At 56.6% G+C, this 24209-nt stretch overlaps 2 protein-coding genes across 2 annotated transcripts in view; both read right to left on the bottom strand.

The window, feature by feature from the left end:
• Positions 1-592: 592 nt before the first annotated feature.
• On the bottom strand, positions 593-24198 carry COL16A1 (collagen type XVI alpha 1 chain; the record flags this gene model as incomplete). Its single annotated transcript, XM_028488042.2, has 40 exons — positions 593-922; positions 1797-1841; positions 2616-2702; positions 2784-2825; positions 2911-3027; positions 5144-5176; positions 5403-5456; positions 8877-8930; positions 9063-9110; positions 9289-9348; positions 10051-10077; positions 10169-10222; positions 12102-12170; positions 12353-12406; positions 12492-12527; positions 12836-12877; positions 13093-13146; positions 13252-13374; positions 13691-13798; positions 14024-14059; positions 14841-14972; positions 15272-15316; positions 15439-15474; positions 17369-17413; positions 17775-17885; positions 17961-17996; positions 18225-18260; positions 18667-18777; positions 19286-19321; positions 19463-19507; positions 20129-20167; positions 20346-20441; positions 20527-20571; positions 20946-21008; positions 21360-21395; positions 21492-21536; positions 21662-21703; positions 21973-22035; positions 23146-23172; positions 24193-24198. Coding segments are annotated over 40 exons (2295 nt in total), but the record flags the coding sequence as incomplete, so codon positions are not given.
• A 2-nt stretch (positions 24199-24200) lies between these two features.
• HCRTR1 (hypocretin receptor 1) overlaps positions 24201-24209 on the bottom strand; it is a gene marked incomplete at its 3' end in the record, with an annotated part of 3356 nt that continues 3347 nt past the window's right edge. Inside the window, exon 5 of the mRNA XM_055083219.1 lies at positions 24201-24209. Coding sequence (XP_054939194.1) covers positions 24201-24209 — 9 coding nt within the window.

Consider the following 24209-nt stretch of genomic DNA (forward strand, 5'->3'; position numbering starts at 1 on the left):
CCCCAGGAACACGAGATCTGACAAACAGGAGGTTAGTTTCCATGACCCAGGAGGGAGCAACAGTAAGGATGAGGATGACTCAAACATACTTGTGACGATGACGAAGGCAGAGCAATTAACGACACCCGGCAGAAGGAGGCGGCCAAGACACTGGGCACAGAGGGGCAGGGCCCCACGACACCCAGAAGCCCTACTGCTGGCATCACGTGCCCAGCCTCAGAGCAGACTGGGACCAGAGCCAAAGAAGAGGAAAGGAAGAGGAGGAAGTTTCCTCTAGGATGATGGGAAAAGTTGCAAGCGTGGCCGCCTTGAAATCCCTGGGGCGCCTCTGGACAGCCCTGCCAAGTAGCAGGGCAGCAAACCTGTGCCAGCCTGCAGTGTGAAGCCCTAAAGCTTTGGCATCTCTGCCGGGCTCTGGGCCAGGTGCCTGGCAGGGCCCCAAGAACTACTTTCAGCAAATCTTCAGTCAACACCAAAGGTGGGAGAAGCAGGAGGCAGAGTGAGAAGGCAGGGATAAAGAGGCCCCTAGAGGCACCAGCTTAAAATAAGAAGGTAAAATAGCTCCGGAGGATTTAGGGGGAGTGATGTGTGATTGTGGGAGAGAAAAAAGGGAAACGGAAGGGGGGAGAAGAGAGAAGATGAGGGAGAGAAAGCAGGAGAAGAGGGAGAAGGGAGAAACGAAAAGAAGTCAGAGACTGGGAGGCCGTCCAAGCTGCTGGGACCTCAGGGAACCTGTGTCGTTAGCTACCGAGCCTGCGGGGGGACAAGGACAAACATGGAGGAGGGGGGCCGGGGCACGACAGGAAGGGAGACAAGCAAAAGCCACAGAGACCTGGCTGGCAGGGGAAGGGGAGGTCGAGCAGCGCTAGGTTCTTACAGGCAATCCGGGGGAGCCAACAGCACCAGGAAAACCTGGGGGGCCCTGGTGGGAGAAACAGGCAGGTCACATCTCACAAGCACAGTAACCCTGGGTCACAGTCTGGGGCTGAGAGGGCACGGGGAGAGGAAGTCACGGGAATATTTTCAAGGCAGCTGGAAAAGAGACTCATCCCAAGCCTTGGCCCAGAAGACACCTGCTCCTCGCCTCGGCTCCAGGAAGAATGGCTCTGCCATCAGTAGAGATGCGCAACAGCCCCCAGAGTCAAACCACCTGCCCAAGTCTTCCCGAGTCCGAGTGAATCCTGGTGCCAGAGTGGAAGCCCATCATGCCTGTTACCTGACCTCCATGAGCCCCCAGGTGGGGGCTCCCCGGTTCTAAGAGGCTCCCACCAGCTTTTTTTTTTTTCCTCCAAAGCAAGCACTTTCAGTTCTTCCAGGCTTTCCTAGTCACTTCTATGTTCCTGCCATATCAACACCACAGAGGACTCCAGGGTAGATGCTCCTAGTCTAGCCTTTGTAGGCTTGTCTTAGAGATGGCCCTACAGAGCGGTAGAGGGCCGCTCCATCTTAGCCCCTGGCCCCTGTCTGAAGGTTGGCACACGCTTTCCTGGCTGCCCAGACCGTGAGCCATGGGTGCAAAACACAGCGGGGGCGGGGCTGCAGAAACAAGGATGCGCCCTGAGGGCTTCCTCTAAGCAGGACCACAGGCAGAGGGCGGGGCGGAGCAGGCCGGTTCTGGGGATTCGGTGGTGGGAGGCCACAGTCCCCGCAGATGCTCTGACGAGGGAAAGGAGAGGGAAAGGAAGTTCCCTCTCTGTCCTGCCCAGCTTCCCGGAGACAAGGCAGCAGAACGGTGTCTGGCTTTACAACCCCTCTGAGAGCCTCTCAAGCAGGCCAGGAAACCCACAGATACTTACAATAGGGCCTGGAAGACCCGGGGAGCCCCTCAGGCCGGGCGGACCCTGCAAAGGAAGCCAGGGAATATGGATGAAGAGGCTCAGGCCCACAGCGCCCTGAGGTCTCCGCAGCCCTCCTCCCAGCCTGCCACAGACCGAGTCAACAGGCAGTGCTGTCAGAGCAGGATGCTAAAGCTGACGTTAAACCTTTCATTCGGTTCATTCAATCATCCAACAAACATTTATCGAGCAGCTATTATGTACTGGGCACTGGTCCAGGGGCTGAGGACACAATGACAAATGGAACATTAAAATCCCCACCTTGTGGCGCTTATATTCTGGGGAGAGGTGGACAGTAATGCATGGAACAGAGGCTGGCACACGGGCAGTGCTCAGTAGACACCTGCGGCGTGTTCCCAAATGAAGGGAATACACAGGACGCCAGACAGTGAGGAGTGTGGGGCAGAGAGAGGGACTGGGCTTCGAGCACGGGTGTGGGAGTTCTATTTTAGAGAGGGTGGTCGGGGAGTGTCTCACTGAGAAGGTGATATGTGAGCAAAGGGCTGAAGGGGTGAAGGAGCGGGCCTTGGAGGAGAGCTGCAGGCTGAGGAAGCAGCAAGGCCAGGGGAGGAAGAGTGGCCCAGGGCCCAGAGCTGTGAGGAGGCCCGGTGCCAGGAGAGCAGGTGAGGCCAGAGCAGCGAGGGGCGCCGGTGACCTAAGGCCTCGGAGGGCCCGAGAAGACTTTTGGCAGGAAGGAAACTGCCCTCGGGAACTGAGAGTCATTTAAGTGGAGACTCCAGCTGCCTCGGGCTCCAGCCCAGGCAAGGGCCCTGCCCTTACCTCTTCTCCTCTCTGGCCGGGCAGTCCCGGAGGACCGGGCAGGCCGGGGCTCCCTGCACAGCCCAGATCTCCCTCGCCGTTGTCCCCCTGGAGCGGGATGGACGGTGAGTGTGAGCAGCCCCGTGGGGCTCGGGGCCAGGGGTGAAGGGAAGACGGAGGCCCACTCACCCGGGCCTCCTCGGCCCTCGGGCGCTCCCGCTCCATGAAGCACTGCGGACGACAGCCAGAGGCCCGGTCAGCGGGGGCAGCCGGGAGCTCGCCCTGCACCAAGGCCACCCCGAGCCCAGTCTCCTACCCGGGTGCAGCCGTCGAGGCCTGGCACGCCGGGGATGCCCTGGTCTCCCTTCTCTCCACTTTCCAGGAGGGCCACCGGGTGGGCCGTCTGCCTCTGGACACAGTCCCCGCAGATGCTCTGATGAGAAAAAGGGGGGGTGGCGTGGGGCCCGGGGTCGGAGAAGGCCAGGGTGGGCCGCATGGGGGAAACCCACTCCGAACTCAGCCAGTGGCATCCTGCTGGCCGGCACCCACCCACTCTCTTCCTCCCCAGCCACATGTCTGCGGCAGCTTTGCTGTATCCTCAAGGGACCCGATCCCAACACTGGCTTTGAGTTTCCTCCAGGAAGAAGCTCCGGTAGGGCCAAGCCGACGCCACTTTCCAGACAGGCGTGTGGGAGGAGGCGGAGGGGCCCGCGGAGGGACCATCTGTCCCGGCTGTTCCTGCAACCTGCACCCAGTGTGAGGACAAGCCACGAGGATTTAGACTGAAAAGGCCAGCTCCAAACACCAGCTTCTCTGCCCAAGGGAGCAAAGGAAACAGCTGCAGGAGGAGCCAGGCCCTTCGCAGACAGCCTCTGGGATGGGGCCTGCCCTGCGCTTCCCAGTGGATCCCGGCTGTTACAGGCTCCCCAGTGGGCGGGGCCTGAAGTCTTCCTGACAAGAAAGTCCTCCTCTTACCTGGAGGCTTTAACCTCTTTGGGTCACAGACCTCTCTGAGAGTTTGAGGGAAGCTGTGAGTCCGCTTCCCCTCAAAATGAAACCTACCAGTGAAAGCGAGACTACAATTTCAGAGGACTCGGGAGCCTGGCATCTATCCACGGCCTGGCGGGATGTCCATGGGCCCCTAGAGGAGTCGCTGCTCCACCTCCACTGTTCGCGGCAAAGCTCAATGATAATGGTTGTCATTTACTCAGCACCCATGATGCCAGCAATGGTGGCAGGCCCTGCACATTATCACATTCAACCCTGACAGTGCAATGAGGCAGGTCATCTTATAAGCACTCTGGAGATGAGAAAGCCGAGGCCCAAAGAGACAGCATGACTGACTGACTAAGGTAAGTGGGACCCTGGATTGGACCTTGGTCTGTCTGAGGGCCAAGGAAGCGCTCTGTCCACAGGCCCAGGCTTCCTCTGGGCTGTCGGTGCCCATCTGACCCCTTCTCCAGACCACACTCAGTTCCTGCTGGGGGCCCTCGGTGGAGCACTTGATCAAGAAGCCATCAGACGACACGTTACACAGAGAAATGTCGAATCCTGCATTTGGAGTTGCATAATCACTTGCCCGGGGGCAGGACTTGGGGAACCCTGGCTTGCCAGAGGCCTAGGGCAGAAGAGCGGGGGTTCACTGCCACAACCCTGCCGTGATCCAACCTGTAACCGCTGCCAGAAGGATAACCCGACCTCAGGCTGCTTCTGGAGATGACTGCTGTCCAGAGCAGGGGCGGGGCAGGTGGTCCCCATGCTCTGTCCTGACCAGGACCACTGGGGTCGTGGGAGCTCCAGGGCACTGACCAGCCAGTGCTAGAAGGGGGTGACCAGGACGGGGGCTCTGGAGGCCAAGGCGTGGGAGGGACCCCAAAGGATGCTGAGCTGGAGGAGGGAAGAGTCCTGATCTGGTCTCTAGAGGTAACTGAGCAAGGAAGGGCTGTGTCACCCGTGGTGCCCAGCGTGGGAGATCAGACCAGGCCACAGCCCTCGAGCATGGTCTCAGTGCTACTGACAGACCCTGGCACAGGCCAACTCTCCCTTCAGGCCCCAAGTCCCCTTTCTTGCCCCACTAGAATCACCTCTCAAATCCCTTCTCCTCCCTGGATTCTTTCTGGATCGAGCAGAGGAGAGCCGGAGCCTTCTTCCAGGCCCCTACCCAGTCCTATCATAGAACATAACCTTCGCAAATCCCTGCCTGACTGCCCTCCAAGTGCACGTTCACCTGCCCTGCCCTGCCCCCGTGTGACCTCACTGGCAACTGCTGAGGGCAGGTCTCCGAGTTACCACTGCCCAGAGCACCCATGGCCACCTGGGTGCCTTCGCAGGATCCCTTCAAACACTCGCTCGGCAAACACTGACGGGGGGTCTCTTCCGAGCCGGCCCCTGACTAGGCGCCCTCAGCCAGGTGCCTGGCATGCACGGCCCCCACAAACAGCCCCACCTGCAGCTCTCTGTGTGTGGTGCCGCGCAGCTGAGCGCTTACTACAACGATCCCCCGAGGGGAACCCCTTCCAGCTCCTACGCCCTCCCTCTGACTGTCTTACCTTAAGGACGTGCTGTTCAATGGGCAAGGATCCCTGCAAGAGACAGACACACACGAGGGCTCAGAGGGCGAGCGGAAGGGGGACGGAGACTTACGGCACCAGGTGCAGCCTCGGGAAGCCACGTGGCATCCAGGTTTCTCCCAGCCTCGGAAGACGGAGGGAAGAGGGACCCCCACAGCGGCTAAGGGCGCTAGCACGGCAAGCTCAGCCCTGGGAAGAGCAGGGGAGGCGTGGACAGTGAGTCCAGGCCAGTACCTACCAGCTCTGCAGTCAGCCCAGGCTGTCCTGGCAAACCGTTGTTCCCAGGCACTCCCTGCAGCCAAGAAGAGACACGGGTGAGTGGACACCTCTCTCTAGCCCGCAGGTCACCCAGATTCTTTCTCACCATCGCCACTGCCCCTCCCCCTCATCCTGAAGAGCTGAGAGCCCTGGCTGATGTCTGTCCTCAGCTCTAAAGTCTCCAGACTCTTTGTAGGGGGAGCTGAGGAGGCCCAGAGGGGTGACCCACCCCCAGCAAAACCAGTCCAAATGCTTTCCTCCCCTACATGTTAGGGCAGTGGGTCTTCTATATAGTAAATAACTATTATTTCTTTCTGTGCTAAGTACTTTTCCTATATTTTCTCACTATATTTTCTCATTTAATCACCACAGTTGTTCGGTTGTGAGGTAAGCGTTATCTCCATCTTAAAAACAAGACGAAGAACTCAGAGAGGCAAGCCACTTGCTAAAGGTCACAGGACGAGCAAGGCACAGAGGTGAGATTCAGATTGAGGACCACTGGCTTCACCCCCTCTCTTAACCACTATTTCTGCATCATTCCTCAAAAGACAGTGGCCAGAACACTCATGCACACACCGGGTGGAGGCCTGGGAGTCAGAGCCATCTAGGTGCAAATTCTAACTAACTACCTGTACAACTTTTGTCAGGTTCCTTGCGGGGAGGTGGGGGGAAATCTCTGTGCCTCAGTTTCCTTTTCTGTAAAACAGTGGTAGTTTGTGGTGAGGCTTAAAGGAGATCACGGCTCTAAGGAGCTTAGTACAGAGCGTGGCACGAGGGATGCTCACGTTAAATGTTTACCACCCAGACTCTGTTCCCCTTACAGACTCCCAATGCTCATCTGCATATTAAGTACCCCGTGGAGGAAGGGAGTGTGCTCGGTTTTAAATCCCCAGTGCCCGACCTGGAGGAGGCATGCTGAGCGAAAGCACTGCTGCTCACTCCACCCCCCCCACACGGGATTTCCTTGGCCCGCTCTGAGAGCTGGCCTCCCTTCAAGTCCCAGCTCCCAGCAACAGAACATGTTACCCTCCCTGGCAGCCCACCCGATTTCAGGCCAGGCTCCACCAGGCCTGAGTCAGACCTGGAGTCCGTCTCCCCCGGCCCCTCCTGCACCTCCACGTGCCGTCACCCAGCTCTGCTCACTCCGAGTCCTCAATGAGCTAAGAAGGCAAAGTGCTTAGAACAGCCCCTGGCACGGGGGAAACACCGTGACCGGGCTAATTCTAATTATGCCCCTAAATTATCATTCACCCCCTGCCCCACTCTCCATTGTCTGCGTTAGTTCAAGCCTGATACTTTGTGATTTTCTCTTCCTGCGCGACCAGAACTATACCTCCCACTTGTTCTACTGTAGAAGTGAAGAGCTACCTATGCACTGTCTACTAGCTACAGAGCCGCACGCTTCTTAACGTCTGTAGGAATGGATGGGGATTACTGGAGCTCTGGATGCTGTCAATCTCTGAGCCTGTTCCTGCACCTGAAGAGAGGAGCTGCTGGGCCCTCCCTTCCTTGAAAGGACTGCAGGAGACGACCAGGGAAGGGGACCTGCACCCTGCCTGGCACAGGGCAGGTGCCTGCAAGCAGCAGCCTCAGCTTGGTCTCCAGCACTGGTGCCAGAAGAGGACTCTGGTGCCTGGAACCAAACTCGGTGGCAGTCACTCTTTTCTGCCTCGTTCCCCCAACATGTCTTGGCAGGGTTCACATGACATCTGCGTGCACTTGTTAATGGGTCACTTTGAAATGACCCTCACGCTTCTCCAGGCAAACTGCAAGCCCCCTGCAGCCTGATTCCTGTTTCCTGGCAGTGCAGCAGGAAACCCAGACACTTGGTAAAGGTGTGGCTGGCCTGTGGGGGACACAGAGTTGGCTCTAATTCTGAGCTCTCAATGAGACAGAGAATTGGAATACTGACAGAGGCTCCCATCAGCAAAGGGGGCCCACCAGAGCAGATTCTCAGCCCAGGGTGAAGGGGAGTATATATAAAATCATCAGGGCAGGGGGGAGTCGTTTGTAAAAAGCTTCCATGCTCTGCCTTTTCAGGTGAGACTCACTCTTCCAGGAGCTGAGAGCCAGACGCACAGAAGCTACTGTCTATGCCTCCTAGGGCCTCTGGGAAGTGCAGCCTGGCATGTAAACCTTGGGGAGCCACCCTGCAGGGCAGTGGAGGGCAGAAGAAAGTACCCTGCATGGGAAAGACCCAGTCCAGCACTGCCAATTCGTAGCTGCTGACTTCAGACAAGATATTTCACCTCCCAGAACCTCAGTGTGCCCAGCTGTGACTTCGGGATCCACTGCCTTCCTATTGGAGTTGATGTAAGGCTCAAACAGATGCGAGAGAATGGATGTGAAATCATAACAGTAGTTGTTGTCATAATGATGGCTAATGCCTTCCGAGCATTCACTATATGCCAGGCAAGGTTCTACACATTTAGCATGCATTAACTTGTTTAATACTCACAAAAGCCCCATGAGGTAGGTTCTGTAATTACAATATCTCCACTTAACAGATGAAGGAACTGAGACACAGAGAGGGTAAGTAACTTACCCAGCATCATAAAGCTAACACGTAGCAGAGCTGTGATTCAAAGTCAGGCTGCCTGGTTCTGGAACACACACTCTAATCATGACGCCACAAGGACCTCAACTCCTACTACTCTCCCCTCGCTCCCTGGCCGCCTTCCTATTCTCCAAACACGGCAGGCACGTTCCCACCCCTGGGGCCTTCGTACCTGCTCCCTTGTCTATCTGTCAGGAATACTCTCCTTTGCAGGCTCTCTCCTCACTTCCTTCAAGTCTTTTTATTTTTTCTTTTTCCCTTTTTTTCCTTTAAGTCTTGATTTAAACATCCCCTTCTTTTCAACACTTTTCTCAAATATCTTCCCTGGGCTCCTCCCATTTCCTATCCTCACTCCCTGCTTTAACCTTCCTATCAGGACATATCACTTTCTAACATACTATATTTTATTTATTTCTCTTGCTTATCGCCCGTCTCTCTTAAGAGAATGCAAGCTCCCAGAGGGCAGAGATTTCATTCTGTCCACTGCTGTGTTGCCAGCACCTAATACAGTGCCTGGAAAATACTAGGTGTGCAAAACTTTCGTTGCATGAATGAATGTTGAACGCTGCTCCAAAATGGTGAGCTCTGCACCAGTGTCAAGGATTGTTAGCTGACCCAGGTTCTGGGTTCCTGACAGCTGACCAAGGCCCGAGCTTGACACAGGTGTCAGTGGGGTACCTGGGCTACAACAACAGGGCATTCCTCAAAAAAGGTCTGGGAGTACACACAGCCTGCCCTCAGGGACCAGTGCGCCCTCCGTGCCACTCTGGGAAGCGGGAGCCCAAGGAGTGAGAAATGACACATACAAGCATTGGGGCAGGGGAGCGGCACGCTTGGGGTCCAGCACAGGGCATGCGCCCTGTTGCCTTGACCCCCTCTTCTCCTCTCCCTCTTTACCTGAAGCCCAGGCATTCCAGGGGGGCCTGGTGGTCCGGGAACACCCGGAGGACCCTGAAGGAGAGAAGAAACCATCAGATTCAGAAGAAAGTTCTGCCCCATTGCTGGGGGCGCCGGCATTAGGATGGGCAAGCCTCGGGGCGCTGGCAGACAAGAGGAGAGACAGAGGAGACAAGCGACACACACCTGCGGGCCCTGCTGCCAGGAGCTGCCCATCCAAAGTCCCGGAGCACCCTGGGTGGGAGTGGGGATCGCAAAAGAAGGGGAGAGGTTATAGGCAACGTCCACACCAAGCACAGGGCTGCGTGGGGACGCAGTTGGCTGGGGCGCAGGGGCCTGTGCGTCTTGGGCACAAGGCCGGAAGCCAGGCCTCACCCCCAGGCCGGGGGGGAAGGCTCTCGGCACCACTTACCGGCATGCCAGAGAAGATGGGGTCCCCTCGGGAGGGGCAGGAGCACTCCCCTGGCTCACCCTGAAAAGAAAAGAGCCTTTGTCAGCACGGGGCGAGGATGGAGGACCCTCTGGAAATCAACAGCTGGGAGGCAGGGCAGGCTCTAGAGATGGAGAGGGCAGGGTTTAAATCCAGGTTCGGCCTCTTTTGACTGTACCCTTGGGTAATCTGTTCAACCTCCATGAACCTCAGTCTCCTCATCCATAAAATGGGGATAATAATACCAAATGCATAGACTGTCATGAGGATGGAATGGATGAATGTATATAGAGTTCCTGCCAAGTGCCAAGCACTCAGCCATCAACAGCTCTTGGTGTTACTGCATTTTTAGCTTCATCATTGTCTGCTGCTGCATAAGTATTCAGCCCCATTCCCCTTGGCCCAGCCTGGCTTCCATGCCCTTCTCTCCTGGTCCCTCATATCCCTGTCCTCTCATTAGTCCTTCTGAACTCAGTTCCTTCCCCTGTCCTGTAACTCAGCGTCCATCTGAAAATGCAGCTTCCCCCCATGGGGGCCTTGGAGCTCTCTGGGTCTCCTGGGATCCTGGTTGAGCCCTGGGCCAGCAACGAGGGAGCTAGTGGGTGGCAAGGAGACCAGGATGACTCCTCAGCACCCATCCTTCTGTCCAGGGCTACAGCCAAGTGCAGAGGGTCCCCTGGGTGGCAGAGCTCCAGGGGCTGCTAATTTCCCCCCAAGTATCGGTCACAGGTCCCTGGGACTTACCTTTTCTCCCTGCGCTCCCTTTTCACCCTGCAGGGAAGAAACACAGGGGGATGAGTAGATAGGGGTGTGGAGAAAGGGCCAGCTGTGGCTTCCCGCTGCCCCACGACACGGTACTCACCAGCATCCCTCTGGGTCCTGGAAGTCCAGTCTGTCCTTGCTGCCCATCAGGGCCCTGAAGGGAGAGAGCCCAGGGTCAGCAGGTGAGGCTGAACAGCAGCCAGCCATCTGGCCTGCCAGCCGGGGAGCGGGGGTGATAAGACAAACAGAAGCAGTGCCAGGCTCCCCTGGAACCCACATCCCAGTGCCCATGTCCTAGAGTAGGAGACTGAGGCCCAAGAGACAAGGCGAGGAGGAAGGAGGAAGAACACTGGCGTTTCCCGAGCACTTTCTGGGTATCAGACACTGGGCCAAGCACCCGTCAGGGAGCACTGGATGGAATCCCCACTCCCAGCCCTGCAGGATGGTATTGTTCCATTATACAGGTGAGGAAACAGAGGCTTAAAGACATTTTGTAATAGACCCAACAGCACGGCTGCACCCAGGTCTGTGTGGCCCAAAGTCCCTGCTCTGTCCTCTTACCCTTTAGAGTTTGACACAATTCTCTCCATCATAACAGTTCTCTCAGTTGATTTAAGGAGGAGACAGGAATTTCAGCCCCGATTTGTCAACAAGGAATTGAAGGCCCTGAGAGGCTGTCACTGGCCTAAGGTCACACAACTAGTGAGTGTGGCGCCAGAATTGGGAAACCTCCCGGATGGGATTCAACTTGAGGGAAGACGGTCTGGAGAAGTCAGCAGGGCTTTCTGACGGCTGCTGTCCTGCGGGACAGGCCACCTTCGCACGTGGGACTCAAAGCTCCCTGAGGACCAGGGCCGCCTTCACCTCCACCTCCGCCTTTACCGGGAGCTCCCCGGGACAGGCGGGTACCCTGACTACCCAGCTGTGCTAGGCAACCACACGGACGGTGGGGACCTGGGCAAGGCCGCGGCCCCTCTGGGCTTCAGCGCACCCTCAGGAGGAATCCATCTGTGATTCCCAAACTGGGTCTGGAATTTCTCTAGGGATCCATAAAGACAGAAAAGATACAGTTCACGGGCTATTTTCAACATTACCAAAAGCCTAGGAAAAATTATACATTTGCCCACAACCTGGCATGGCACAGGCTGGCTGAAAGGTAGCATTTCTTTGATTTAGGCTAGAATTATATCATCTTAAAAAATTCTAGTGGGTTCATGTGGAGTCGAAGCTAGCTATTATTATACAGGTCTTTGATGAATAAAAATGAGGAAATGCGTATATTATTACCTAATCTATGCAATTTGTTCAACAGACACATCTTTCAGAACATGGGAATCACTGGTGGGACAGCAATAAAGGGAGGTCCTTGAGGGTAACAAGGTTGAAAGTGTTGCTGGTCTAAATAGATCTGTGCGGGCTAGTACGGTAGCCAATAGCCACATGCGGCTACTTAAATTTAAAATAATTAAAATTAAATCTAAAGTTTAGTTCTTCAGTCACACTAGCTACATTCTGAGTGTTCAACAGCCATGTGGGGCTGGTGGCCACATCTCAGGCAGGGCAGAGAGTTCTATGGGGCAGCACTGTTTTAGATGATCCCGAATGACTCCAAGGTCTGAAGTGGAGGGTGGCGGGCAGAACATATGGGCTTTGAGTCAGACAGACCTGGGTTCAAGTCCCGGCTCTGTCTCCTCACTCTCTGGCCTTCAGTTTCCTCATCTGTGAAATGGGGATAATCATAGCCGGGCTGTTGTGAGGATTAAGCGAATCTCTGTTTGTTTAGAGCTTAGCACAGGGCCTCAGCACCGTCACTGCTCAAAAACTGGTGGTGTTCAATACTATCATTCTTCAGGGGCTCCCCGCAAACAGGGCGGTCTTCCTTCTCCCAGGCCGGGCCAGGCTGAGGCCTCTCTCCTCCCATCCCCCATGCTGCTGGGACAGGCAGGGTCAACCCCATGCCCTCTTCCTGGCGGCAACGCCCTTGGTCCAAGCAATATCCCCAGTGTGGAGCGCCGGGTTGGGGGGGCCCTTACCGGAGGCCCAGAGACACTGGCACCAGCAGGTCCCACAGGCCCAGTGGCTCCTTTCACCCCTGGAGATCCCTGTGGAAGAGAGGGTACAAAGGTTGCAGGGCCAGAGTTTGAAGCTAGCTACAATCCAGCAGGTGAGACCAGGCCTTGGGCAGCCCTCTGACGAACATCCCTCAGCTCCCATGTCCCCCGTGCCCACTGCCAGGACATTCCGAAGTGTTACAAGTCTAGAGCCCAAGCAGGCAGAGGCTCACCTTGGCACCCTTCTCTCCAGCAGGGCCAGGTGGCCCCCGAGGTCCCACAAGCCCCTGCAGATGGAAGCACACTTAGTTATCTCTATCCTAGAGCGGCCCCTTCGCCTGCCCATCTCCTCCAGGCCCGAGGCAGACGTACCTGAATGCCAGGCAAACCCATGGCTCCAGGCTCCCCCTGCAAGTCAGAAAAGGCAGACTGGGCCACAGCTGCCCAAGCCAACCTGCCCCGCCGGCAGACCTGGTCTGGGGTGGGGTGTCTGCCAGCCCAAACTCAGGAGAGCTCCACAAGGAGACTCTGAGGGTCAGAGAGGGGCAGGGGGTCAAACCCAAAGTCTCCAACAGAAAACAACCGCAGGCCAGGGCTGTGCCCTTGAGCATCTGGGGGCAGGCACAGCTCTGAGGTCTGGGGGGCAGGTGGGAGTGAGCAGCTGGCTAAGGGAAGTGCTGGGAGGCAAGCAGGCAAACGTAAGGCTGGAGACTCACCTGGGGCCCCTGGACTCCCACTCCTGGAGGCCCTGGCTCTCCCTGAAGAGGCAGAAAGACAAGCCTGCGCTTGAGATTCCCCACTCACCCTTCTCCCCTGTCCCAGCCCCTCCTCCTGGACCTCCTCCACCTCCGCCACCTCCCTGCTCTGCAGCTGATCTCCATTCCCCCCTCCAGGCCCACCGTCCCCACGCATCTCCGCATCCGCACCCTCACCCACACAGAGCTGCAGCCCAGGCCCTCACACTCACACACACCTGTATGCCCTTCAGTCCTGGGGGTCCTTGAACTCCTGGTAGACCAGGCTGGCCCTAAAAGACACAGGTGGCCATGGGTCCCTCGGGGGAAAGGGGGCAGGAGGGAGAGAAGGAAAGCCCAGGGAGGGAAGGACAAGAGGGCAGGTAGCCAGAACTCACCGGTTTACCAGGCCGGCCCACGCCTTCCGGTCCCGGATCTCCTTTCGGGCCTGGCTTCCCAGGCAGTCCTGCCCTGTCGGTCAACGCCCCCTGCAGGCTGGGGCAGGCAGTGCAGCCATCACCCTGGTCAGAGATGGGCACAGCCAGGAGCTCGTGAGCCAGGCCTGGCAGCCAAGCCGGGAGGAGACATCGGAAAGGGGATCCTTGTGCCCTTCTGAAAGCTCTGCCCCTCCGCTGACCCCTCCTCGGCCTGGGGTATCAAAATCGGCCCCTGACACGCCTAGCTCTCCTCCCTGCCTCGGAGAATAGCCGAGGCGCCTCCACCCAGTGATTCTGGCATCCCCTGAGGCTCACAGCCTGACCCCAAGTCCTTCCCCTCACTAGCTCTCAGCCTAACCTCTTTCTGCTCATGCAAAAAACTGCCCCCTGCCTGACTGACCTTTTCTCCTTTTGACCCTGCAGGGCCCCGATCCCCAGCCTCTCCCGGCAGTCCCGGCCGCCCCATGGTGCCCGGTATTCCAGGGTCTCCGGGATTCCCAGCATCGCCCTGTAAGGAGTAGGGTTCAAAGAGGGCAGAGGTGATCCAGCTGGAGTAGGGTTCAAGGAGGGCAGGGCACGGTGCCCTCTTGGGACCTGCAGGCACTCAGAGCCCTTCACTGGGGCTGGGGGCTGGGCAGGAAGTGGAGAGTGGGCACAGGGCAATCAGGAATAGGAGGTGGGGAGGGCATCTGAGAGGAGGTGGTGCCCACCCGTGCCCACCAAATTATCTTACCTTCTGCCCCTTCAATCCATGCTCTCCAGCTTTGCCCTGAGGAGAAAGCACTTCCAGCACCCATTCACTCATAGTAGACACCCTTAATTGTCTGGCACTGTGTTAGACTCCGGGAATATATAATATACAAGACAGGTCAAAATCTCTGCTCTCATTCTAGTGAAGCGATATTCAAGAGAAGAGACTTGAGCCAGGCTCCCTGCCTGGGTGATCCTGGGCAAGTTACTTAACCTCTTTGTGCCTCGGTTTCTTTATCTGTCAAATGGGGACAATAAAAAGAGCACAGGCTTCTACCTCGTAGGGTTCTTGTGAGATTAGACAAGCTGATATAGCTGATATACGTGAAACAGTGCATGGCTCATGACGTACACTATGTCAGCATTCACTGCTATTAGTAAAGCAGTAACAATAATAATCGCCACAGTGGTAATTATCATTTCTTGAATATGCTTATTGTGTGCTGCTAAGTTCTTCACACACATCGTTCCTAGGCTTTACAACAACACCATGCATAGGAGACAGAGGCACAGAGAGGGGAAGTAACTGGTCAAGCCAAAGGGCTAGTAAAAGGCAGATCTGGACTTCGAACCCAGGTCTGTCTGGTTCCAGGCTGGTGGTTTTTCTGCATACCCGGCCATGCTGTGTCCCAGGACGAAGGGCAGAGGCCTGTCAGGCCAGCTCCCTCTGGGGACAGAGGCACTGACCCCTCCACACACTCCCACCTACTCCCCACTGCACAGGGAGCCTAGAGACCCAGGCAGCCCCTGTCCCCCTCAAGCCCTGCCTGTATCCCACCTCCACAGGGCCCAGAACTCACCTGCTTTCCTGGCAGGCCAAAACCTGGATGCCCAGGCTCCCCCTTCTCTCCGGGAGGCCCAGGCAAGGCCACCACGTGGCTTTCCCCATCCTGGTGCTTGGACAGGGCTCTGCATGACTCACAAGGCTCCCCCTGCCAAGCAAGGACACAGAGTTGGGGGACCCCAGGCAGGTTTGGAATCTGGGGCTGGGGAACGTAGCCCGGCCTGACGTAGCACCTGTGCTTGCCAAGGGATATCTCAGGAGACATTGTGGGAAAACAGGTAAGAAGCGAAGGTGGGGGCCAAGGCCTCAGGGGTCCTGACATCATGCTAAGGAATCAGACGTTACCCTCAGGCAGTGGGGAGCCTCTGAGGGTTTGAAATAGAGCAGGATAAGCGTGTGTTTGGGAAGCTGGCGCTGGCTGCAGCACGGGGAACGTCTTCAACTCACCTTCTCCCCCTTGATGCCTGTGGGTCCCACTGGCCCTGGAGGCCCCTGTGTGATAAGAAGCCGTGTGTGATGCCCAGCAACTGCCTGGGCCTTGCTGGGGCCTCTCATCTCCCCGCGTCCCACCTTGTCCTTCCCCCCAGAGCTGTTGCCATCCACAGCTCACTTACCAGACTGCCGGCTGGCCCTGCCTCCCCGAAATTACCCTGAGAGCAAAGCAGAGAACACAGGGTCAAAGTGAGGAGGCCACTCTAGGTCATTCCCAAGCCCCAAACTACACAAATAACCCCTTGGGACCCCCAACTACCCACCTCATTTCCTGGCTAGGGAAACTGAGACCCCGAGAGGAAAAGGGATTTCCCCAAGGTCCTCAGGGGAGTCTGTGGCCAGCCTGTTTCTGTCCCCAGCCTCACTCTGCAGAATCCCAGCCCAACCCTCAGCTCTGGCCCAGCACACAAAGATCACGAATTCATTTATCCAACAGTCACTCGCTGGATGCCTGTACACACCGTGCACTCAGCGAGGTGCCGGTAGGTAGCAGTGAACAGCACAGACAAACACACTTGTGGAGCTTACACGCTTGTAGGGACACCAAGAACTTTTAAATAATTGTAACTGAATAGCGATGAGTGCTGTGAAGGAAATAAACAGGGCGATGAGACAAAGTAGGCGGGGGAGGCCACTTTAGACAGGATGGTCAGAGAAGTGTTAGCCACAATTATTATCAGAAAGACGACACAAAGGCCAGCCAATGAAAGAATAGGGGGAGGTAGAGAGGAAAACCGTTCTAGACAGCGGGAGCCACAAGTACAAAATCTAAGAGGTGGGAACATTCTTGACATATTCCAGAAAGTAAGGAGGGCAGCACATCTAAGGCACAGGAAGTGGGGAGAGGAAAACCAGATGAACCTTCAAGGCAGGCAGGGCCAGGCATCCAGGGTCTTGTTAGGCACAGAAGGCCTTCAGTACAAAGTCGAGTCATAGAAGGATTTTAAGCAAGGAAATAATGTAACCTGAGGTTTTTATTTGTTTTGTTTTGTTATTTTCTCTTCTTTTTTAACAAAGCCCCATTAGCTACTGGATGAAAAAGTTTAAGAGCTGCAGTGGCCACAGGCAGGCCCGCTAAGGGGCTGCCGCCACCATCCCAGTGAGAGATGATGGGACCCAGACGAAGTGGCGGTCGTGGAGGTGAGCAAAGCAGGTGGAGTTGAGAGAGGTGCTGCGGCAGAACTGTCAAATGGAGGAGATGATGTGGAGATGGGAGGAATCAAGGATGCTGCACGGTTTGGGGTTTGAGGAGGTTTGAGGAACTCGGTATATGCCATTTACAGAGATGGGGGGACCGGAAGAGGAAACAAGTGTGGGGCGGGGACACAAAGCTCCATTTGAGAAATGACAGGCACGGTTTGCCTTGTAGAGCGGAGTCTGAACGTATATTCCAGTGTTTCTCACACTTGAACGCTTGTATACCCACAGGACCCCCATTTGAGTAACACTGCATTATTAGTTCAACGCTGTCATTTGTCTCCAGTGCAACCACAAATACAAACGTTCACATGGCACTGAAATTGAGTAACCCAGCCGAGCAGGGAAGATGACCAACTCTGCAGGCACATTCCCTGGGCTCAAATCCCAGGTCTGCACCCAAACACCCATGTGACTTTGAGCAGTTTACTTGGCCTTTCTGGACCTCCGTTTCCTCATCCAGAAAATGGGAATAATGGAGTACCTACCCTATGAGGTTTTGGGAGGAGGAAACAAGTCAATACACCTACAAGCCCTTGGAATGCTGCTCGGCACAAAGTAAGTGGTAAAGAAGGGTTATTATTATTTTATTATAAGGTAGTCTTGAATGTACTTAATTGTTTTGGATTATCAGTAAATTAAAAATACAACACTAAGGAACTTTCTTGGAGAACATGCGGGCTCTCAGAAGTCAATTCTTTGACTCCAGTCTGCAAAACACTGATGAATTTATTTCTCTGTGGATTTACAGTTTGATCTCTTGTCTATGTTGTCCCTATTCCCCGTCCAGGGGCCCCCTCCCCTGCCTCCGGGCCAAGAAGACCCCGGTGTTCCTGACATCTAACCAGGTCTCACCTTCTCTCCTTTCAGCCCTGTCGGCCCTGGAGCTCCAACTTTCCCCTGAAAAACAATCAAGTCACAGTCACTGCATCCCCCCACTCCCATCCCTCCAAGACTCCATGGGTCCCAGTGTCCACCCAGAAAGAGAAAGGCCAGCTCAGAATTACAAATCCCACAACCCTGCAGGTAGCTGAACAACTACCTCTGTTATACAGATGGGCACTCAGGGGTTCTAAGAGGGAGTCCCGGGGCAGTGCAAGGGTGGAGGGAGACACCGGGCTACAGGCCTGGAGAACCTGCCTCAGGGCCTCCCTCCTGGTCTCTGCCTTGAGACTCAGAGCCTAAGGAGCCAGGGAGGCCACCACTGTGGCAAAGATGGGCTGGCGTGGCCTGGCCTGGCTAGGAGGCAGCAGTCACTCACCGGAAGGCCAGGCAAACCGAGGCCAGGAGGGCCCACATCTCCTTTGGGCCCTATAGAGGGCCCAAGATGTTGGGCTGCTATGGCTGAGCTGCAGGACAAGCAGGACTCCCCCTGGGGAAGGAAGAGAATGGATCAGAAAGGCTCCCAGTAGTCAGGAGGGGTCAGCCAGAGAACAGGGTCCCTCACCTTTTCTCCTTTGAGGCCTTGGATGCCAGGCTCACCCTACAGGGAGAAAAGGTTTATGGGCTGAGAGACTGGGTATGTTGGGGCACCCCAAATTTCCGAGCCATATATGAGGACAGCAATGTCACATACCACAAACCCTTCAAACACCCAGGGGTCCCAGGGGATTCAAGGTCAGCACCTCAGAGCTGGGTCTCATCAACCCATGTGACAGATGGAGGAAATGAGGCCAGGCTAAGCTACCCCGCCAGAAGTGCGGGTACATACCCGATCACCCTTTTGTCCAACAGCTTCCAGGCCCTCCTGAAAAAAAGGGTCTGTGAGGGAGTGGAGTACAGAGTCCAGCCCAGGACCATAACCCAGTCCTGCCCGCTCCTTTCCTCCACCTCCAACCAATACCCAATCCCAGGAGGAGGGCACAATCTCACTCACTATAAGGGTTGGCTCCACCCCAGCTTGCCCAAAAGGCATCTTAAGCCTTGGCTGGGAGAACCCTGGTTGGTTGCCATGGAGACCTGGGGTGACCTTCTAGCCCAGCCCTAAACTCTATAGTTCAGCCCCCACCCCCATGGAGCTAAGAGCCTAGACTCTCTGCCCACAGTGTCTCTATGGCCATGAGAAGTTTCCAGCCCCTCTGCCCAGCTCCTCTCCATGATTATGCCCCCTGGTTTTTTGATGGAGTCCCACAGGGGCCACCCTGGGCACTCACCCTGGCTGGTGCAGGATCACCCGGTTCTCCCTTGGGCCCTGGCTTTCCAGGGAGCCCCACAAAGTTCTGGAACCCTTCAGGCAGCGTTGGGCACACTTCGCAGGGGTCACCCTAGCAGAAGGGAGAGAGCATGAGTGGACAAGTTGGGGCTAAGACCCTGCGGAAGACAAGGAGCTCTAGGCATGGGGCGGGCCAGGGCAAAGTAGACAGCAGGAACACTGAGGGGGCTTTCTGTTCAACCGACTCATTCATTCAGCTTACGATTCCTGGACATCAAAAACTACATCCTCAAAAAAAAAAAAAAAAAAAAAAACAACTACATCCTCACAACAAGCCCTAAGAAATCACTGTGTCCCATGTAGAGGTGTGGAAACTTGGGCAAAAGGAAAAGCTCATAGAACTGTGTTCATGTGCGTGGTCGAGGTGGGATTTGAACCTGTCTGTGTAACTCCAAAGCCAGGCCCTTTATTTAGTAATCACACACACACCATAGGAACAAAGAAGGGGTGGGGGTCCCCCGAGGAGGGTCCCAGGCCCAGCGCCCTTGATGCTCAGTGTCACCTTGAGAGAGAGGCTTGCCCTCCCATCCGAACCTGGGGTAACCAAGCCTGGGACTCACCTTCTCTCCCTTCAGCCCTGGAACCCCTGGCTTCCCCTGTTGGAGAAGCAGTGAGCATTAGTGCCACAGCAGAGAGGGCCCGAGGACCTAGCCCCTCTCTCTCTGGAGGCCTTGGTAGACGAGGCCTGGGCATGGTGGGCAGCGGCTCCCCTCCCCCACCAGATTGGGGTCACTCACAGGTTTCCCACCAGGACCTTCCTTTCCCGGCACTCCGGAGCTGCCCTGTGGTCAGAAGAAGGGTTAAGGGGGAGGCTTCTGGCCGTGACCTCAGCCCATGCACCCCTTTGCCATCCAGTTCCCTCTCTGGATGGCAGGACAATCTCGCCAAATCTCCCATCTCCTCTCAGTCGGTTCTGTCAACAAACACTCCCTTCCTGTTGCCTGTTCTTCTCCATGTCTAACCCGAGTCCTTCTGGTTGCAAAGGAAGGGAGAACATGAGGCTTCTATGTGCCCCTTCCCCAGTGCAGCACGTTTGGAGGTGACACGGGTGACCCCAGAGGAACCACAGCAGAAAGACATTTCCAGGGCTTTCTGCTTGTCAAGGCATAAGGCCCTAAAATGAGCTTGGGCCCTCCAATTAGGCCACTCCGGTCATTACCAGACTTAGGCCTGCCCGTCCCTGTGCCTGCAACCCAGGCCAAGGCTCCCACGTCAGCAAGCACTGGGATGGGGACACTGCCCACTGAGGGGCCCAGCCCCCTAGCCCCTTCCCCAGCATGCCAGCCACCTCCCTTCTCCCCCCTGCTGTCCCTGCTGCCCCGGCCACCCCGGCCCCATTCTCCTCTCTCCTCCCACTCAGCAGGGGGCCTCCCGCATGTGCCCCTGTTCCTGTTTGTGCTTACCTTGTCTCCCTTGGGGCCTGGAGGGCCACCTGGGTCCCCCTGAGGGCAGAAACAGGGTCAGGCAGGGGCTTCCCAGGGCCCTCACATTACAGTGAGATCCACTCTGGCCCTTTCCCCCAACCAGGCCCCCTGGGACCAAGCCTTACCTCCCCACCCCTGGCCAGGAAGGAGAAGGGTCTCTGAGGAAAGGAGGGCAGGAGGGGCAAGGGGTACTCACCGGGGTCCCAGGAAGTCCTATCCCGGCGGGCCCAGGGAGGCCAGGGGGCCCAGGCTCTCCCGCCAGCCCCTCAGGCCCAACAAAGCCAGGGTCTCCCTGGCACAGACATAAGGTGGGTATGAGAGAGCCACCGCCTCAACCCCACCACCCACTCTTCACCCCTCAGACGCCCACAACTCACCTTCTGCCCTTTGGGCCCCATGACACAGATCTCTCCTGGCCGGCCCTGTGGGCAGGGGGAGGGTCTAAGAATGGCTGAGGCCTGGCACCTCCCGGGGACAGCAGCCCCACTGGGATGTGGAAATACCCAGCTGCCCACCCTCCCCGCCCTGTCCCAAAGCCTGACTTCACCCAGTGCCCCGAGGTCATTAGATGTCAATGTCAGGACATTGGAGGTCAGGGGCTCCTAGGCTGGGAGTCAGGATGCCCAGGGTCAGGCCCTTTTCTGCCCCCTCCTGGGGCACAGTTCTCCCCTCCCTGGGTCTCTGCTCTGTCTGAGCAGAGTAGTGGGTTAGATTCCCAGGGTTATAGTCCAGCGTTTCAGGACCACGTGCTGAGGGATGTGGGGGTCATGCTGAGGAAGGGTCCCAAGCACCGTACATCTCGGCCTGGCTTTCCTGGCGAGCCCTTGATGCCTCCGTCTCCCTTCTCGCCTTTCTGGCCCTGAAGAAGGAAGAGGCAAAGTGACTGGGGCTGAGAGAAGGGGCTGGAAGAGCTAGGACAGCTCCATCTGGGGAGGGACAACTGCTTTCTAGATGCGTGGTCTCAGCCTCCCCAGAGATTAAATGGCTTCACAGGAGGGGAGACAACAGGAAGAACTGCCACCAGCCAGGCCACTCGCTCAGGGAGTCTGTGGCTTTTCTCTCCAGGTCTGGTAGGAATTTGGACAAGACAGGAGGACTGGGAGGCTTCGGGAGTACTACCAACTCTGGGCCCAGTGACACCATCCCTCCTCCTGTCTGTAGGGTTCGCAGACCTCCCTGGCACCCACCCCTCAAAATCCTGGCCCATTACCTTCTGGCCTGTGGAGCCAGGGAGTCCTGAGGGTCCCTGAGATAAGGAGGGGACACAAAAGAGAGGTGAGGAAAGGAGGGGGAGGCTGGCCAGGACCCCGCTGCCCTGCCCTGTCTCTGGTCCCATACTCACCAAGGCTCCCGACTCCCCCTTCTCTCCCTTTGGGCCTTCTGCACACTGAACAGGGAGATAAGGTGTTGAGAGGGGCCCAGGGTCACCCCCATGGGCTCTGAGGGCACAGCCCCTTCCTCAGGGGCTGACCCCATATTGGCCCTAAAGCAGGCCTCTCCTCCAGGCCTTACCTGAAGCGGGGCGTCCGGGGAGATTCGTACACAGTCATTGCCCTAGAGGTAGGGAGCAAGGGATCAGCCTCCTAGGGGAGCCATCCTAGACCTGTTTTGAGGAGGATGGGCCCAAGAATCCCATAGTCGCAGGTGCCCCTAGAAGATACAGGTTTCTGCACACTAACCCCTAGAGAGACCCCGACCCTCATCCCCTGTTTGGACCAGGCTGCAGGTTTCCATCTGAGATGATGGGATGATGGCTCACATTCCGGCCCAACCCCAGGGCACAAGTGGGAACGTCCTGCCGTGGGCATGGTCGGGGCACTTACCCGGGCTCCCTTCTCTCCCTTGGGTCCTGATGGACCGGGCAGGCCCTGCTCACCTTTCCCTCTCTGTGGATGAGACCAAAACAAGGGCTGGGACCAGAGGAGCACATGAGAGCCTTGAAGAAGCTCTCCCCATCCTGGTCTTCTCCACGCTTCCACCACACACGGGTGTGTAAATGAGCATAGCCCTGCCCCAACCCCCCCGCCCCCAAGCACACAGCATATGGATTCCATACGCATTCATCCGCCTGTCCCTCCCACCCCAAAAGACCATATTTGGCAAATCCGTAGTTTCAGGCAGAAGGTATCTCTTCTCCCACACTCCAACCCAAGCATGCTAGCTCACACACAGCACACCCAGGGGCACAGGGACACATGTGCGTGGACACACACATGTGGAGTGGCAGACACCCATGACGGTGAGTGTCAGGCTGCCCGAGTTCAAATCCTACCTCCACCGCTTACAAGCATGTGTCTCAGGGCAAGTTATGTGAACTGTCTGAACCTCAGTTTCTTCATCAATAAAATGGGATTCATGTCAGTACCTACCTCAAGGGGCTGCGGTGAGGAAGAAATGTGACACTGCAGGTAAAGTGTGCACCACTTAGCACGCACGTGGAGGTGGCTCCAAGAATGACATTATATACTCACAGGCACACAGAAGTGTGCAATCTCACATTTGCACATCACCCACAAGCTCTGTGATCCTGTCAGGCCCACAGATATATGGGTTCACCCCCCTGCACATGTGCAAACATGTGTCCAGAAATGTACGTAGTCACACACACACACACACACACACAAAATCACACCAGTCACCCACGTGGGCACAGCTGGGCCTCGGTTTTCCCTGAAATAAAATGATAGTACCCACCCGGCAAGATGCCTGAGGGGGTTCAGGAAGGTCATGGTGCCAATGGGTGGCCCAATGCCTCATGCACAGTAGGCCCTCAGAAAAGGGCAATTCTTAACATCCTCACATACACACAACCCCCTAGTCTCTCCAACACATACACACACACACACACACACACACACACACACATCTAATCACCCCACATATATGCAGGCTTGGGTAGCCCTGATATATACACACAGCCAAGGGGCCACATGCCGTGAGATGGACTAGCACCACTGAAGAGGGCAGGGGTGTCCTGTTCTCCATCTGGGACTCACCTGGGGGCCAGAGGAACCAATTGTGACCTGAGGGGACAGAGGAGAGAGGATGTAATCATCTCAGGGAGGGAGAGGAAAGCAGAGGCCCAGAGAGGGCAAGCAATTTAGCCAGGGTCACACAGGGGTGGCTGAACCAACAGCCCAAACCCCAGCCCCTGCTCTGTCTCCCAGGCCAAGCAGCATGCTGATTTTATATCCCAAAGCTGTCAAACTTACGGAGGGGTTTGACCTACCTTCTCTAACCTGCCTGGCTTTGGCTAGCTCCACCTCGCAGTTGCTAGGATAACATGGCTGCTCGGTTGCCATGGTAACCCCTGCATATCTGGGGACCATCAGCCTTACTTGGTGGAGGACTGGACGGAAACAGGGGAGGGCAGCAGAGGGGATACCTCCTGATGTCCCCCAAGTGCAGCGGCTTAGAGCCGAGGGGAGCGGGGGCTGTGCCCTTTGTGGATCAATGCAGAATGTCAACTCAGAATGTCAGGCTGTGGGAAAGTGGTGACTCATACTGCCCACGGAAGAGACGCAGTTGGGTACCAGCTGGGCTCGCACTGAGCCCCTTTCCCTTGTCCTTCTGGACCCCAGAGGGAGGATGGGCCAGGACCAGCTAGAGAGGGATAAGGAGGGGAGGCCCCGAGCCAACACGTGGTTTGGGGGGCCATGCTTGGCTGTGTCACCCTGAGCCAGCCCTTGCCCTTCTCTGCCTCTAAGATGACATGGGAAGCCTTCCAAGCTGAGCAGGCCTGAATCCTTGTGGGGAGTGCCAAGCTGGGACCAGCAACCAAGGCTCTGATTCTGCCAGCCGCCACCCCATCCCCATTCCACCCTGGAGCCCAGTACATTGCATGAGGCTTCCTTCCCTGGGGCCCTGGCTTGGTGGGACTGCGGGTGTGGGTCAAACCCAGCTCTGGGGGGTGGGCAGGCAGAGAGTGTGAAAGTGCACAAAGACCCCCTTGTCCTGAACCAGGAAGCCGCCAAGCCAACCTCTAGGCAACGCCCACTCCCAGGCCCCGTCCACCCCACCCAGCACACTCTCTCTTCACTCACGTTGCTCTCCCGGGCAC

This window comes from Physeter macrocephalus, chromosome 3, assembly GCF_002837175.3.
Source record: "Physeter macrocephalus isolate SW-GA chromosome 3, ASM283717v5, whole genome shotgun sequence".
Lineage (NCBI taxonomy): Eukaryota > Metazoa > Chordata > Mammalia > Artiodactyla > Physeteridae > Physeter > Physeter macrocephalus.